Source organism: Electrophorus electricus, chromosome 1 (genome assembly GCF_013358815.1).
Source record: "Electrophorus electricus isolate fEleEle1 chromosome 1, fEleEle1.pri, whole genome shotgun sequence".
In the NCBI taxonomy this organism is placed as follows: domain Eukaryota; kingdom Metazoa; phylum Chordata; class Actinopteri; order Gymnotiformes; family Gymnotidae; genus Electrophorus; species Electrophorus electricus.
In genome coordinates this window covers 18,814,342-18,831,462 of record NC_049535.1, presented here as the reverse complement: position 1 = coordinate 18,831,462, position 17,121 = coordinate 18,814,342, and the positions used below count along the sequence as shown (strand labels likewise).

The following is a 17,121-nucleotide window of genomic DNA, read 5'->3' as shown; positions in this document are numbered from 1 at the left end:
CTGTGTCCTTTCAGAATGATTTGTGTTCAGGGCAGAGGCCTCTGTAGAGACCTCTGCAGGCTTCTACAAAGGACCCTGGGTAGACTTCAGCAAACCGCAGTGTAAGATATATTATCTCTACACCAGGCCCAGGACGGTATAGAAAAACAACCATCTTTAGGATGAGGTCAAGAGAACTTTTCTCTTGGAATGTAGTGGTAATGTGCTCCAACTGGTGTGGGTATTGAGTATCAGTTTGCATATACTGACTAATGCATGGTTTGGATATGATGTTGGCGAACGCAAACACTAACATGTAAAATAAGGTGGGGTGACTACATAATCACTTCTGACAAATGTATATAAATGTGGGTTCTTTGTGTGATTGTTAGACATTCTACAGAGGGTGCGCCAATAACGCTTGTTAATGTAAACCTGCAATAAAAGATGGAACCAGCTATTCTCTTCTACTAATTCTGAAGTCTGCATCTTTATTTTATATTTGAATGTTTAACTTTAAAAACTAGCTGAGTGGGGATTTAGGATCCACAGCTCTGTGTGCTAAAACATAACTGACCTTTGTAATCAAAAGAATACTGAAGTAAGTCCTCTTATCTTATGTCATGTATTAAATAACATTGCTTTAAAAAAAAGTTATTTGTATGATTAGAAATAAATAGAACAAGGTCAAAGCATATTCAGAATAACTCTGGAAAGTCTACTTTCTAGTCTGTGGAAAGAAAGCTAATTCCAGACATTAAAGGGAGTACAGGGCAAACACCACACCTAATTCAACTCAAGTCAGTCAGGTATGTTAAACAAACATTTCTGTGCATGTGGTCACTTTGACCCAGTGACCATACTGACCTCTTATACCAGTGAAGAAGTGTGTTTGACAACTTCATATATTCTATGTAACACAGACACTAAATGACTGTTCAGAAATGCCCACCTGTGCCATATTTCTACTGTCCTCTTTCCTGAATTACCTGTTTTTGTTTTATGTAGCCTACTTATATATAAATACATAGTATGTGCAATATAGTGTACTCCTAAGTAAACAGTATTTGCACGTGCAATTATAGCATAAAGCTATACTCAAAGCACCCTGCTATCACCTGCCCTTCGATCAAAACAAGGTCACCCACAATACAGAGAGAGTACTGTATGCACAGCGTACAGGACCCGCTTCATCATACACAGGATAGAGTACCTGATTCACCTGACATCAGAGTGCAATAGTGGTGTCTGCAGCGGTGGATTATAATTTAAAACTGACAACAAAAATGTATAGAAGCCTATTAGGTAGACCTGTACGTTAGATGTACCTAATTACGTGAACAGTCAGTGACTGTTAGGCCTATACTGCTACATTTTGTCAATGTGATATGCTTTGCAATGTTAAAAAAAAGCATTGGTGAATGATTGAGGTGTCTCGGCTTGGCCTGGCCCAAATTAGTTTAACCAAAGTTTTCTGAATCATGTGAACACTGAATTATGTGAACATTTTTAAATTTAAAAATCTCAGGGCACAGTATAAAAATTTGTTTGTTAGAGAGCTTATTTGCATATTTCATAATTTTGCAACATTAGTATTGTAACATTGCCAATATCATAATATTGATTAAGAAACAATAGCCCTAATTTTTACCTAGTTATCTCCCTAGCCTGACGAATTAAAATCGATTCTAAATACCCTGACACACCTATTGCCTGAGCCTCAAATCTGTACATATGCTATGAAGATTAACTTTCCCTTTAACGTAACTCAGTATTCAATTTCCTTGCTAAATATTTGGCTATTAAATTTTGATATGACATATGACTCCCTCCAGCAGTCAAACCATGCTTCTTCCCTTCTTCACTGACCAAAATACTTAATACATAAAATCCGACAGCCTTCCGGGATTCACCAACATGTTTCATGTAGATTTACCTTCCTACACCGTTTGGTTCCAACTCTATCCACCAAGTGCCTTGTTTTGGAGCGAAACTCTGCAGAAAGGCATATCTTCAGCAGGAGGGCTGGTGACCTCTGCTATATACCCTCTAACACAGTCTAACCGGGCGGAGGGGGGCTGCCGTAGCAATGGTGAGTCTGAAGTGGACACTGAATCTCTTTATTAGCTGATCCTCGAAAATGCTACAGTTCAACTGCAGTTTCATTATGGTTTTTTCCGCTAGACACTGTCCCAAGGCCAAGGACTTGCTGTACTAGTCCCAGTACGTTCAAACGGCTGGCTGTCGTGATAAACAGTGATGAGCGGATTCCAGCCAGTACAGTCAACGTCTTATGACTTGTTAATGTGCCCGATTCACCATGTTAGACAGGTCGCTATCTAACCTAAGATTGTGACAACTTGTGACAACCTAGCTAGATAGTCTAACCCAAGAAAAATAAAGCAACATTTTAAACTGCGCACTCCCGAAAACAAAACCGGGGGTGTCTAGAAAATGTCACGACATAACAGCAGTCAGAATGCTGGCTAGCATTAGCTGTCCTAGCTAACCTGACCTAACTCGATATCCTATCTTAGAAAGCATAGGCTGATCTCTGAGCATTGCTACCGTAATGTTAGCTAGGCTAGGCTAGTTGGCAGGACGTTCAGCTAGCTAACATCATGCCTCCTCTCACTAGCATACAGGCTGAGCTAAACAAATATTCAGACTTAGGTACATTCAGCCAAACCTACTTCTTCCTTACACCGCAGGTAGTTTTGTGGTTTAAAAATAGGCTCCAGTATAACCAGTATTACTGGCTAGACAGTGAAATGCCAGATAGTGGACAGCTAACTTACCTATGCAGGTGTATTGATAACGGCTGACCGAAGATGTAGCTTTAACGTTAGTGGTTTGAACTAAACAGCTTTTATTTAGACGACCAACATCGCACTGAAGCGAATCGACCGATGGCTGTTAACAGACTCACAGTGTATATCCCACCAGGAAAACATTCACTTTCGACAGTCGGGAACTTTCGTTTCAGAGAAAATGGGTGTGATCTTGAGTAAGACAGCAGAAGCGATATAATGTCTAGAGCCCATCTCTGACTCTAAAGTCTATCAATTAGTATGGGAATTTCCACATTCACGCCTGTAGGCTCTCAAAGTGCCATCGCAGATCTCTGGTTTACAACGGCAAGCTTTCTCGACTATCAACCTGATCACCTTTATAAATATATTCAGTCAAAATGCCCAGGGATTATTTATTATTATTTTGTTAGTCGCTACAGTATGTTGGTGTATCGCTTTTTGTAATGCCTCCCTTTTTGGGAATAAATTGGCCATTTTGCTACATCACTCACATCTTACTTTCTAAACTGACTACAGATATCTAATGGACCACTAAGTTTGCTAGTGCATTATTGCTCAATAAAAAATATTGTTAAAAAATTTCAGACCAAATGAATTTATGACCATGTAAGTCTAGAAGCCTGTACAGCCATGGCAAGACAACAGCTGCCATGTAACATACAGATACAGCCCACCTTTAGTGTGTTGTTTATAGAGAGATTTTCAGGGGTGTTAAAGTAAAGTTACTTTCCTTTCCTGTCAGTGTGACTCAGCATGTTGTAGCCAAGCCCACTCTGACACTAGCCCTGTCTTTGAATATTCAGCTACTGTAAAGCGCAAATGCCCACATTCATGACCTTTTTTGGCAAGTTAGAAGTTAAACTCTGCTAAAAGCTTCTATACTAGTTACCATAAAATCAGAGCAGGTTCTTGTGCCAGTTTCTATCTGTCTGTTATTTGTTTGTTTATTTGTTAGCCTTCCAAACCTTCTTTTTCCCCTGCTCCTCGTGGAGGACAACCTAACTTCCTTAATCTGCCTGTCGCCGAGCAGGGACCCCATAAGGAACCTCGTCAGGGACTTTGTAACCAATGGCTCTGTTGTCCCATGAGGGATCCTGTAACCCTGTGACCTCCTGAGGGACCCTGTTCAACAGAGGTAAGGTCAGGGGACTGTATAATAAGGCAGGTTCTAAGAGGTGAGTGTCGGTCATAACACTGGAATGTTAGTGGTGATATTCAACTCTTTAATAAGATTCAACAATGCAATACATTAGGCACATTTGCACACCAGCACGTTCAATAGGCACATTAATATACAGACTTAGGTTTGTCCATTACACACAGCAGGCTATGTATTTGAAGTGAGAAGTATGTGGAGGATATGAAGAGCAAAGTATGGAGCATGAGAAGTACGGTCTGGAATAGAAAACAGAATATACATTTCAATAATCATTCCATCATTATCAATGCTAGGCACTCGTATACAGTAATACATTCACAGTGAATTTACTATTCAAATGAATATACTTTAATTACTTAGGTTATCCAACAATGCCCTCTAAGAAGGGGAATGTGGTAATTCTCCTATATTCTTACATGTGAAGTTCTAGAACTAGCTCGACATAGAGCTAACACTTCTATGCCAGGTAATACACCATATATATTGTGTACATCACAACTAGCAATTCAATCCACACTAGTATTGCTTTACAACATTACTAGTGAAAAGTAACACAATTAGTGAGGAATAATAACAGTACTGAATTACAGCCCAGTAGGCCTATCCTATAACGTGTTCACAACAGACAGTTATCAGTAATAAGTCAACCAAACATTGACAATGGTGAAGCATATACTTGTAAGTATAATAAACAGTAAGTAATCATCTTACATCAGGTAAAGGACACATACTCGCACACAGAAGATAGATAACAAGGAACAGTCACTGGCTACATGCACTTCGATGTCTCTTCTGGACCTATCGTCACAGATCGTCGCTCCCGAATGAGGTGGTCTTTCCAACAAACCGGGGGGGTGTCACGGTGCGAACACAGCTTCTGCTTTGGCTGTCTCACAACTCACTGGAGTGAGACCAGCTTGGCCTTCCACTGCTTTAGAAAGTTCATGTCAAAGGCTGACCTGCAGCCCAGTACTGTTGTACCCTCTGTAATGGCAGCACCTGAGACTGTGGCCCCTGATGAGAGGTGCATCATTGATAAACTTCGCGAGGAGCGGCGCAAGCAGAGCCCACCAAGTCCTGTGTTGCCTGCAGTGTGCTCACACAATTCCGCATGCAGTAACCCAGGCAACGGGGGAACCTGGGCCCTGCAGAGACAAGTACAAAGTGTCCATGGCAGAGGAGATGAGGAGGGATTGGTAGGTGAAGTGTCCAAGGTGTAAGCAATGAGGAGAGACTTGTAGGTGTCCATGGCGGAGGAGATGAGGAGGGATTGGTAGGTGAAGTGTCCAAGGTGTAAGCAATGAGGAGAGACTTGTAGGTGTCCATGGCGGAGGAGATGAGGAGGGATTGGTAGGTGAAGTGTCCAAGGTGTAAGCAATGAGGAGAGACTTGTAGGTGTCCATGGCGGAGGAGATGAGGAGGGATTGGTAGGTGAAGTGTCCAAGGTGTAAGCAATGAGGAGAGACTTGTAGGTGTCCATGGCGGAGGAGATGAGGAGAGACTGATAGGTGCCAGATGGAAAAAGTAACTCATGACAAAGTGGATGACAATGGAAAAGGCTCAGAAACCTTAGATACTATGTCAGACGGTGTAATGGTAAATTCATTCTGGTTAAACAGAATGTGTCCCATATTTCCCCACTAAAAAACACTAACGATGTTTGCTGCAACAGTGACTGTGGCTGTTTCTAATGCAGCTTTTCAAAGGTTTAAGATGACTCGGCTACATCCCAGTACGATTGTGGACAGTGTTAAATGAAGCGACACCAGTGCAGGTGGGCTCTGCACCAAGCCAGAGGGAGCAGTTTAAAGGGATTATATAATCCATAGTTGTTTATTAGATTATATATGCCAGAGTGCATACAGAGCCAAACCACTTCTCTTTGTATTCAGAACAAAGGTGGAAGGATATGCCTAGGTCAGCTAAACAATCAAGTTTCAAGTTTCAAGTTTGGTTTATTTGTCACATACATAGTCATACACAGTACAACACGCAGTGAAATGGTGGAGAGTGCTCTGTCCAAACTGAGGAAGAGAACCAGGGGTGCATAGAGAAAAAAAAATATATACAGATAAATATATATTCTATGTATGTACAAAAATATATTAACAATGTATGTACAATATATGTATATTATGATTATATACACAATGTACAATGTATATGGTTGAGTATATATGTACACAATCTACAGAATGTACAGATCCATTGATCCAATCAAACAACTTACAAGTACAGAACACATAAGCATCTGTCGTAGACTCTTCATCTCAGCAGACATTGTTTAGCCAGTGTTAAGAAGGTCAGCTAACAAAGAAACAGATGTGAAATGAGTTAACATACAGTTCACCCTAAAAAAGGTTATGAACACAGCTCTGCGGCTTATTGTAATTGCACACAGGATAGGATGTCAAATATCCTATGTCAAACCATGAGAGCTTCACATAGGGCCCAGCACACTCACTTCATACCAGAAACCATAACATCACATCAGTTAGGCACCTCCCTTCATCTGTGTTTCATTTAATTAAGTCCACGACACCTCCAGAAGGCTCAACAACAAAGTCTGGCGTCACAGCCTCACCCCCCTCCAAGATCACTTTTAAGCCATGCTGCACCTCTTTAACCATAATCCCAAACTGGCCTCCCTGGTGACTAAGGCTGTATCCAGCCCCACGGACAACATTAATGCATGCTCAGTGCCACCAGTTCCATATAGGCGTTACATACTTCTACATTGTATTTTGGTATATCTATGAGATGCCCAGCATGCAAGACAGTCGAAACTACTTTTGCTATTTAGACGTTTTTCGCTGTTGTTGGAACATTCTGTAGGCGATTCTGTTTCCTCCAACCAGTTCTTCTTTTCTGTCTGTATATTCTGATGTGTGAAGAAATAAAGCATACTTGTTTCTCAGCATCTATGCTTCCCAAGTCACTCATTCTGAGATGCATGCTGTAGGACCCTGAAGAGGAAGATCAGATTCAGCTGAGGCAGATGGAACTTTTTGATGAAAATTTTGTAACTGTATACATTTCCTCACTATACAAGACAGTTTGAAAATGTAGAAAGGCTACATTAACACAAACAGCAATTTGTCCTTTATATACTGGAATTCCTGAAATTGAGGATTTGGCTATAAGATTAACAATGAAGGAAAAACGACGGATGTTCAAATTCAGGAGCAGGTCAGCCCAATTAGGAGCAATAAACCTAAAAGTACAGCTCAGTGGAAGCAGAAGAATATCCACTTCTAAGGATCAGGGTGATCCTCCTAAAGTAACTTTTGTAGAGGAGGACATTTATGGTAAGAAAGAAGCTGAGGTATAAGTAGGGGAGGCTGCTGATAACTATTGAATTGAAATGAATCTTTGAATTGAAAGGACACAAGACCCAGATGCAATAGGACCTATATATGAGCAGATGGGTAATGGTAGGATTAAATGTAGCTTCCCAATTATACCATTGGAAACATTTTGGAAGCATAAATAAAATCCTAGGTGCCTGCAACTGGATCAGGACTAGGGATAGAAGAAATGTATACACTCCTGTATATCAAACTGATTAGAGCAGTCTCTGGTATCTAAGCACCCAGAAGTCTAAATTCCTTTACCTCCGTAGAGGCCTGACATATCATATTGCATTTATCAGCAAAAAATAATTCAGTTGAGACACCTTGGTAGGGTCAATCAATGTATCAAAAGTGGAAAATAGGAATTTGGGGTTGTCTTTGTGATTGTCAATCAGATAGAAGAAAAAGATTCCATGTTCATTTGATTTCTACACTGAGATTTTTCAGGTGTTTTTTTACTGATAGCATAGTAAGGAGATGGATTTATCTGTCTCAAGTGCCTTTCAGTCTTTCTGTAGTCTCTTTTAAATTTCGAAATGGTGGGGGGTTGTCCCTGGTGGACACAATTGGGCAACAATATCAATACATTGAGTAAATATAAAGTTCTTAACTAAATGATCACATGATGATGGTGTGAGAACGAAGAGGGGGAATATAAGGAGGCACTGAGAGTTTAAAAGTTACTGCGGAGTCAGCAGTAAGATAGCACCAAGGAATAGTCCTCATCACTTTTCGTTTTGCCACAGATTGGCATTTCAAAAAGACACAGTTCTTGTTAGATATTGCAACACCTCAAATCTGTGAGAGCATGACTTCCTAACTCATGCAAGAGCACCACGTCCAGCGTCTGATGTCGTAACTCGTAAGATTACCACGTTCAGCGTGTGGCCATGCTTGCCGTGTAAGATGAAAGAGTTCAGTAGACTAGTAAAATCTTCCATTAAGGGATTTATGGGTATGTGAAAGTGAATATTAAATATTTTCTGTAATTAAGGCAGTTAGCATCCTAGAGAGCAGCTCCTTGAAGTCTTCAAGAAAACCTGTACTTTGTCTCGATGGGTGACAACCAGCATGAGAACATACATACTACTGTGGAACCAGACTTAACAGTCTTGAGCCTTCTCTAATCAGAGCATCTCTTAGTCTCATCCTTGGCAACCAAGCAGTGAACTGTGCAAGATTTCTGGGTAGGCAGTAAAAGGGGTATCATCCATTCCTGGGGCCACGTCTGATGGCCAGAAAAACCAGATTGGGCTGCAAGGAGTTCAAGTGTAGAGCAAAACAAAACTCCCCAAGAGAAATCTCAGTGCAGCATGCAGTAACATTAACATACATCCTCAATGGTGCTACTTTTTGCTCTAGAAACATTTAAAAATTATAACTGGGAGGACTGCCTTGAGTGTAAGAACATCATTTTCTCAAGCAAAAAAAAAAAAAAAAAGTCAGAAAAAAGAAAGTCAAATTCTTTATTTTTTCAATTATCTGGCCGGCAATAAATGAAATTAAGCAGTGATCAGGTAGTCAGTTCAGCAGATTTAGCTGGAGTATATGGTTGCTTTGAGTTCAATTTCTCTCCATTGCTATAAGCAATTGAATTATGTGAATCAAATTTCTCTCTCATTTTCTTTTGGCCCTGCCACCATATATTACAAAAGCTCATGATATTCCTGAAAGCAGCATGGGTTCAGCCCATGGGGTCTGGCCTCTAACAGGAACCCTGAGATCCCATAGTGCATTGCTTGGTAAGTTGTTTATTTTTTCCATCTTATTTCGCAGTGTTTTCGTCTCTGAGGAGTTCTCCCCTTGTCCATTTCAATGGTGGCTGTTGATGGCAAGTGACATCCTATAAAGAAGGTTTGCTGTGAGCATACATGGCCCATCAGTGCTAAAGTGAATACCATCTGGGGGAAAGGCTTCTGCGTTCTCAGAACAGATGTCAGTAAAGTTCACCTTTCAAAAGGCACATGTAGATGTGAGTCATGTGTGGCGTCACAGTAATTGCTATAGCAACTAATATCCCAGCTGACTGTAGGTATTGGACCTGATGTATGCACTTAGGTAGGGCAAGGGTTGAGAACGTCCAATGATCAAACATCCAACATCTGATTGTTGTTATGAGGCATCGATAAAAACTAAATCCAAACAGATGGTTAGAAAAAACTGTGAGCTATTTTCAGTGATGTCATAGCCAATCGCTTTGGAAGCCAGACTGTTTTAATTGACTTGTCCATTGTACTGAATCCCCCATGAGCAGAGTTTTGGGGTATGGCAAAACAGCTTCACAACTTGCCTAACGGTAGATGTGCAGGCTGGGCTTATAGCTAACATCTTGTGCAGTAGATGAGCAGGCTGGGCTTATATTTACATTTATGGCATTAGCTTTTATCCAAAACAACTCTCAATTATGACTGAATACAGTTTGAACAACTGAGGGTTAAGGGCCTTGCTCAGGGGCCCAGCAGTGGCAACTTGACAGTGATGGGGCTTGAACTGGCAACCTTCTGATTAACAGTCGAGTACCTTAACCAGTGAGCTACCATCTAACATCTAGTGGGGCTCTGCAGTTTCCAGGGTAGCTCACCCCCAATCCTTAACTGAGCCATGCCAAAGGTCACTGCACCTTGGGGCAATTTGAACATGAGCCTCCTCCATAGAAGAACTTCACTCCGACTGAGCCTGGGACCTGTTTCCAAGCTTGTGTGGTGATGTTTTTTTTGGTGTTTGATGGGGCAATGCTTCTTCTGTTTTTGTTTTTATTTGCACAGATGGCCATCCAGGTTTCTGTCATAGCAGTCGTGGGAGTTGATGCTAAGGGTAGCACCAAGCTTATTCACCAAGCATCATGTTTTATAAATAAAAGCTTTGTTATTCTTAACCGTTTACTCTAAAGATTTGGGAAAACAGCATGAGTCATTTGTTCTACAGCCTACAAAAGTCTTTAACTGTATTCAAAGAATACACATATACAATGAACAACAAAATCCAAACAGTATTAAACACACAGTGAAAAAAGATTCCTACAACCAGCTAAGCTAACATTTAGAAACATACTACCCAGATTACATTTGTCTCTCTCTCTCGCCCTTTGTTTTAAAACAAGAATCATGCAGCATGCTAGAGCCCATGTTTCCAGAAAAAGACCTTTTTTATTTTACTGCTGCACAGAGTCCTGCAAATTTGATGACATAGCAGGAGGAGGATCTTGGGTCAAACACGAGCCATCACTGTGGGGGCGGAACAGTGCAGTCTGGGTGTTCCAGATGCACAGCCAATTGCAGACCTCAGCCATGACAGTCAACTCGATGCAGGGATGTGCACAGCTGTGCTCCCCCTCGCTTTCTCTCCCTCCCTAGGACACCATAGTATATTTTAGTAAAGCCTAAGTGATCAAAACATGGTTGTTCATGTCCTCACTGCAGCACATGCTGATGGTGAGACATGACGACTGTTTTTGGCTCTTTAGCTGTGCAAGACCATTTAGACATCAACACTCTGTTATCTACATAACACCCTACGGGTCAATTGAACAAGCCACTAAAGAGGTCTAATAAAGTCTACAACTCTACTAAAGAGGTCTGGGCGGGAGGTGTGGGCAGGGGAATGGGTGGAGCCACAGGAGTTAGACAGGTCGAGGCTCAGCACGACACCTGGAGTAGATGCACCTTGTCAGAAGGAGAGGATAGATTAAACAGGTTCAATTACTAAAGTATGTACAATAGGGGTATATAATGTTCAAGCAAGGACTCTGGCAGAATGAGCTATGGCAGCACGGATGCCATAAGGAAGAAGGAAACACAGACATGAAGGCTCCCTGGAACATCAGCACTCAGCCAACACATTTGAATGAGGAGAGCACTGTTGCTCTTAGCCAACACACTTGAATGTGGAAAGAGGTAAAGTGAGAGCATCAGAACATCCCAGTTTTTGTTTAGAGAGATGTATGTGATTTAACTAAAATTGAATTTGGAGGAAGAGGGGGATGGGACACCAGACCTCACTGTTGAGCCTTGTGGAGGTGTTGTGGGCTTAACTGGGCAAACGTACCTCGCTGTTGAGCTTTCTGGAGGTGATGTGATTTAATATTATATAGAGTCTCAAACAATGACATGTGGGTTATTCCACAGTGTTTATAGCTTTATATGAGCTTTATAGGAAAAGCAGACCAGGAGTATGGTACTGTGGGACCAGACTATTCAGTGCTTTATGGGTCATGAGAAGAACTGTAAAATCATAATTAAAGAAAGTTTGAAATTGGAGTATAGTTTGATAACTGAAAATTCAATCACTAATTAGTACCTTTCAATAATCTAGAAGACTCTCCTTCCATGCGAGCCAGAAGACTTCAAGTTTAGTATGCCACCACTTGGGTTCTATCTTTCAAATGTTCTGTTTTGTACAAGTGTGATCTTTATACCACAGTATGGGTTTTTGTTTCTGATTTTCATTCTTAAGTGCAACAATATTATTAAGTGTGCAGTAAAATGATTCAACAACAAAAGAAACTTTCAGTCATTTGATCAAGTTCTGCCAGTTTTGAGGGGATCTCAGTCAATATTGGTAAATCTGGTAGATTAATGCTATGTGCAGGAACTGGAATGATTGTGTCTGGTGTGGTAGTGAGGCAAGATAACAATATTATGACTCATACATAGTTCAAATGAAATAATAGAGTGGTCTGAGATTGCATCAGACTGAGGTATGACAGCTGTTTTCTATATCTATCCTGTTTATCAGTATATAAAATATCTAGATTAGAGAGGAAATCTGCAAACTCATTAATAAATTCAGAGTAGGGTCCTAGTGTCCTGTAAATACTAATTAGTGATGTTTATGTTAATAAAAAAGTCTTTCAAAGGATTTGAAATCCTACTCATGTTTTCTGGTTTATGCGTAATGTGCTATTATAAACAAACTACAAATAAGTCAGGGCCACCTGCACAGTCAGATGACTAGATGAGGGTGGCATACATAGTTATATACAGGAGGACTCATTTAAGGCTATATACTAATGTGGCCTGATCCAAGTTTCTGTTTTGTACGTATAATCTACTATCAGCGATGATGTCATTTATCATAAGCAATCCAAGTTTCTGTAGAGAAAGAATGGAGACTCAGTAAGGACATTCCTCAGCAGGGTCTTGGCTTCAATTGCTACAGTGCCTATTTGTAGTGGTGATTTTTCCCCTTTTTTCTGTGCATTTTAAATGCGTCACTGGAGTATGATCATAACGTGTTACATTGTCGAGGAACATTCTAAATAACGTGGGCTTTAAAAATGTTCCTGTATTGACAGCCAAGAGTTATTTTTATTCCGTCACAGAATTTAAACAAGTCCAGGCTTTTATGTAACTGGGCATGAAAATTATTTGCCACTAGATGGTGCTGTAACACTACAATAGTTCAGTAATGACGACTCGAAGCTCGGTCTATCCATTAGTGTGCTACCGCGCCAGTGAAAGCCTAATCCAGTGTAAAACGTCATCTTTATTCAAACATGGGCATGGGATTTTCGGTCTCTTAGTTTGTAGTGATGTTACAAATGACCTGACTGAATCTGCAACAGGACTATGATTGTTTAGCACATGTAATGTATTAGATAGAGTTTTCCAGATATAGCTTTAGTCTGGTCCTAGACTTAAACTGTTTTACTCTGAATGCATATTGACAGTATGATGTAGTTTAAGAACCTTGTAAAACTGGTCATGGAAAACATATAATCATCAAATTGGAGGCTTTTAGCATTTTGGATAGAATGTGACTCAAGGGGATTTCTTGTTTCAATAAATTGCTCAAAATATTTTTATTTAATACATTTTGGCTCTGTATGAGAAACAATGACTTGCAGTGATTTATGCAACACATTTTTATCTGTTTGGTATCATGTTTATCACGAATGACCCCTGTTTCAAGTTCAAGTTTAGTTTATTCATCACATACATAGTCATACACAGTATAACGCGCAGTGAAATGGTGGAGTGCGCTCTGTCCAAACTGAGGAAGAGAAACAGGGGTGCATAGAGAAAAATATATATATGCAAGATAAATATATATATTCTATGTATGTACAAAATATACTAACAATGTATGTACAATATATGTATATTATGATTATATACACAATGTACATGGTTGGGTATATATGTACACAATCTACAGAATGTACAGATCCATTTTGTATATCTACAGTTGTGTAACAAGGTAATTGAGTATAAAATCTATATATACAGATGTACAGATATACAGTTATGTTACATGGTGGTGGTGGTCCCCACAGTTTATCAGTTTCCCTGATTCAGGGCCCGAATGGCCTGTGGGAAGAAGCTCCTCTTCAGCCTCTCTGTCTTGGTCTTCAGGGAGCGAAAGCGCCTCCCTGACCTCAGTTATATACAGTTATGTGCAAAATAATAGCAGTGTGTTTAAAAGTGAGAAAAAGCTCAACCCTCATAATAGCATTTATTTCCATACACACAAAGGCACTGGGAGCACTGCATATTCACTTCCAAATGAAAACATGAACGAAATAAATTCAACTGAAAATGAAGAAAAAAGAATAATGGGCTGTTAAAAAATAGCAGTGTCTTCATTTTCATTTACAAACTCAAATATTTACAGTATAAACAAAGTTGTTTACAGATTTAGCTTTTCTGTTGATCACTGAACTAATATTTTAGTTGTGTAACCTTTTATTTCTGATAACTTCTTTATTTCTGTGTGGCATGGAGTCAACTAACATCTGATACCTGCAAACAGATATTCCATCCCAAGCTGACTGGACTACATTCCACAGTTCTTCAGCATTCTTGGGTTTTGCATCAAAAACACCATTTTTGATGTCACTCCACAAATTCTCAATCGGATTGAGGTCTGGGGATTGGGCTGGCCACTTCATAACATCAATCTTGTTGGTCTGGAACCAGAATGTTGCCCACTTGCTGGAGTGTTTGGGGTTGTTGTCCTACTGAAAAACCCATTTCAAGGGCATTTCTTCTTCAGCATAAGGCAACATGACCTCTTCCAGTATTCTGATATATTCAAACTGGTCCATGGCGCCTGGAATGCAATAAATGGGTCCGACTCCAAAGTATGAGAAACATCCCCAAACCATTATGCTTGCACCTCCATGTTTTACAGTCTTCACAGTGTACTGTGGCTTGAATTCAGTGTTTATGGGTCATCTCTCAAACTGTCTGTGAACTTTAGACCCAATAAGAACAATCTTGCTCTCGTCTGTCCATAGAATGTTGCGCCACTTATCTTTAGGCCAGTCAATGTGTTCTTTGGCAGACCTTTTCAACACGTCTTTTTTTCAGCAATGGTACTTTACAAGGGTTTCTTGCAAATAGTTTGGCTTCACGTAGGAGTCTTCTGATTGTTGCAGTACTCAGAGGTAACTGAAGATCTTCTTTGATTCCCCTGGAGCTGATCATTGGATGCTTCTTTGCCATTCTTGTTATTCTATGATCTACGCGGATGGTTGTATTTCTTTTCCTACCACGTGTTTCGGGTTTTGTTTGCCATTTTAAAGTATTTGAGATCGTTTTAGGTGAGCAGCCGATTATTTTCTGCACTTCTTTATACATTTTCCCCTCTCCGGTCAACTTCTTGATCAAAGTTCTTTCGCCTTCAGTACAATGTCTGGAATTACCCATTTTACACACTGAGCAAGGGCTAAAATCAGCAGGTACAACATTTGCTGCCCTCCTTCTTTAAATAAGGGCCATAATTGACACCTGTTTCTTCATGGAATAAATTCTCACTAATTGAACTCCACGCTGCTATTAATTTGAACACACCCCTTTCATTAAATGAAGCAATTATACCCAATTAGTAGCGCGTACGTCATGACTCGATTCTGTTGGTTGCCCATTACTCGGCTACACCTAGTCTAGAATTCTCTCCCACCCCCCCCCCCCCCATGTATTATCTTTTCTGCCAAAATCAGTAATTAAATACATTAGTGATGTTAGACTGCTATTATTTTTGCACATAACTATACATTTTACATACCTGTAACATGTTTGGATGCAATAAATATTTTTTGCATATTTGATGTTAGGCGAACAGACGCGTGGTTAAAGTTAAAAATAGAAATTTAAAATTTCCAGTCGTGTCTAAAGCATTAATAGCCATCCTGATTTGAAACTGTCTAAACAAATAGAAAATAGAAAATTGCTGTCTTCCAGACGAGTCTAAAAACACGAACCGCTATCCTTATAACTTGAAACCGTCAAGATTATCTTTAAATATTTGTTTCAATCAGATTTCATGTCTCGGCTGAGTGTAAAACATGAACCGCTGTCCTTATGTCTTGAAACTATCTAGATAGATCTAGATATGCTAAATGATCAATTCTCACTCTTGCATTCACGAATGTCACTAGATTATACAAAGTTAAGCATAAATGCACAAATGAATCCTATCAAACGCAGATGATTCATCACCGACTGCGCTGAAGTTGACGAAATGTGAACACGATCACGGGGTGTATATAAGCGCTGCCTCGGAGGGAAAGAACAAGTTAAGTTAGGGCAGGGAAATATTACATGAAAAGAGCGGCTACGAGTTCTTATCAACGATGGTGAAGTTTGACAAGCGGGCTCTTGTAATCTTAATCCTTTCCGTACTTGCCTTTTCCAGACCAGCAGAAGCCTGGTACAAGCAAGCATCTGGCCCAAGCTATTACTCTGTCGGTCGGGCATCAGGTTTGCTGTCAGGAATTCGAAGATCGCCATACAGGAGAGCCGAACTGGACCCACGGGAGAGTGGCGAGTCCACCGAAACGAACGCACTACCAGACACACATTTACCACGCAGCTTCGCTTTGACCAGCATGGTAAGCCTCTGTTCACTAGCCTTGCACAATACGTCCTTTATCGAGATTTTTCACGTTTACAGAAGGAATAAACATTGAGCTGCAAAAGATCTGAAACCTGTTTTCTTAGCTTTTAGACTAAAACTAAAAAAAAATAAAAATAAAAATAAAAAAAAGTTACGAAAGCGCTGGAATGATTTGTTGTAGCTGTGCAGTATCTGTATTCGTTTGCAACTCGTTCGCAGCTCTGACTCCGTTGGTTGCTGTCCCTTCAGTACCACACCTCGGACTGGAGTTATACAGTCAGCCTGCAAAAGTTGTCAGTGTCAGTTAATAAAATGAACGTTTCGCTCCCGCAGCCTCTCTGTGTGAAAGACATATCACCAAATCTGCAAAGCTGCGAACTTCAACAAGACGCTACAGCCACGTTCCGGTGCGAGGCAGCCGTAGTAATCGCAATAGATTCGAGAGACTGTCTGAACACATGAGGAACCCCTTTCCCAACAGACGTCCATACCTCCGAAAAGCAACGGGACAAATTAGCATGCATGTTACTTCTGTTCATCTTGGTTCTGTTGGTCACACTGTCTTTGGTCAAAACTTGCACGGTTCATGAGTTCAAAACAGGGGGGAAAATAAATAAAATTACTTTCTCATATCGTAACAGCTCGAACCGGCTTATATAAACAGTACTTCATCCAAAAATTAATCGCAACCAGGGTTGTGAAAAATAATAAATGCGTTTATAAAGGGCAGTCCCCCCGGTACCCATTCGTTTGTGAGTGTAAACCTTCACATACACTATAGTCTGTGGGAAACGAGTCTCAAACTGTATTCAAGAATAAAATGTATTGCTGTAATTCTATGAAATAAAACAAAAGAACAATCTGCAATTCATGTTTGTCCTAAAGACACCAACTGTATAAAATGGAAGAAAACTATTTATTTCATAAACACATCCATGTTGTATGTACACAACTTACAAGTATTTGGCATATTAAAAAC

At 40.2% G+C, this 17,121-nt stretch overlaps 2 protein-coding genes and 1 long non-coding RNA gene across 3 annotated transcripts in view; 2 read left to right on the top strand and 1 right to left on the bottom strand.

Moving 5' to 3' along the window:
• Window positions 1–3,287, bottom strand: part of rnf213a (ring finger protein 213a) — a 34,860-nt gene extending 31,573 nt beyond the window's left edge. The window contains exon 1 of the mRNA XM_027006778.2: window positions 2,778–3,287. The gene's annotated coding sequence lies outside the window, so the exon portion shown is untranslated. The remainder of the gene's footprint in view (window positions 1–2,777) is intronic.
• Window positions 1,888–4,741, top strand: LOC118242203. Its single transcript, XR_004776661.1, has 3 exons — window positions 1,888–2,071; window positions 3,823–3,927; window positions 4,668–4,741. It is a non-coding gene; the product is annotated as an uncharacterized LOC118242203 (long non-coding RNA).
• An 11,112-nt stretch (window positions 4,742–15,853) lies between these two features.
• LOC113575328 (neuropeptide B-like) lies at window positions 15,854–17,009 on the top strand. The gene is made up of 2 exons (XM_027006779.2): window positions 15,854–16,137; window positions 16,476–17,009. The coding sequence occupies exons 1-2, from the start codon at window positions 15,880–15,882 to the stop codon at window positions 16,602–16,604; spliced, it is 387 nt and encodes a 128-aa protein (XP_026862580.2). The 5' UTR covers window positions 15,854–15,879; the 3' UTR covers window positions 16,605–17,009.
• Window positions 17,010–17,121: the final 112 nt, after the last annotated feature.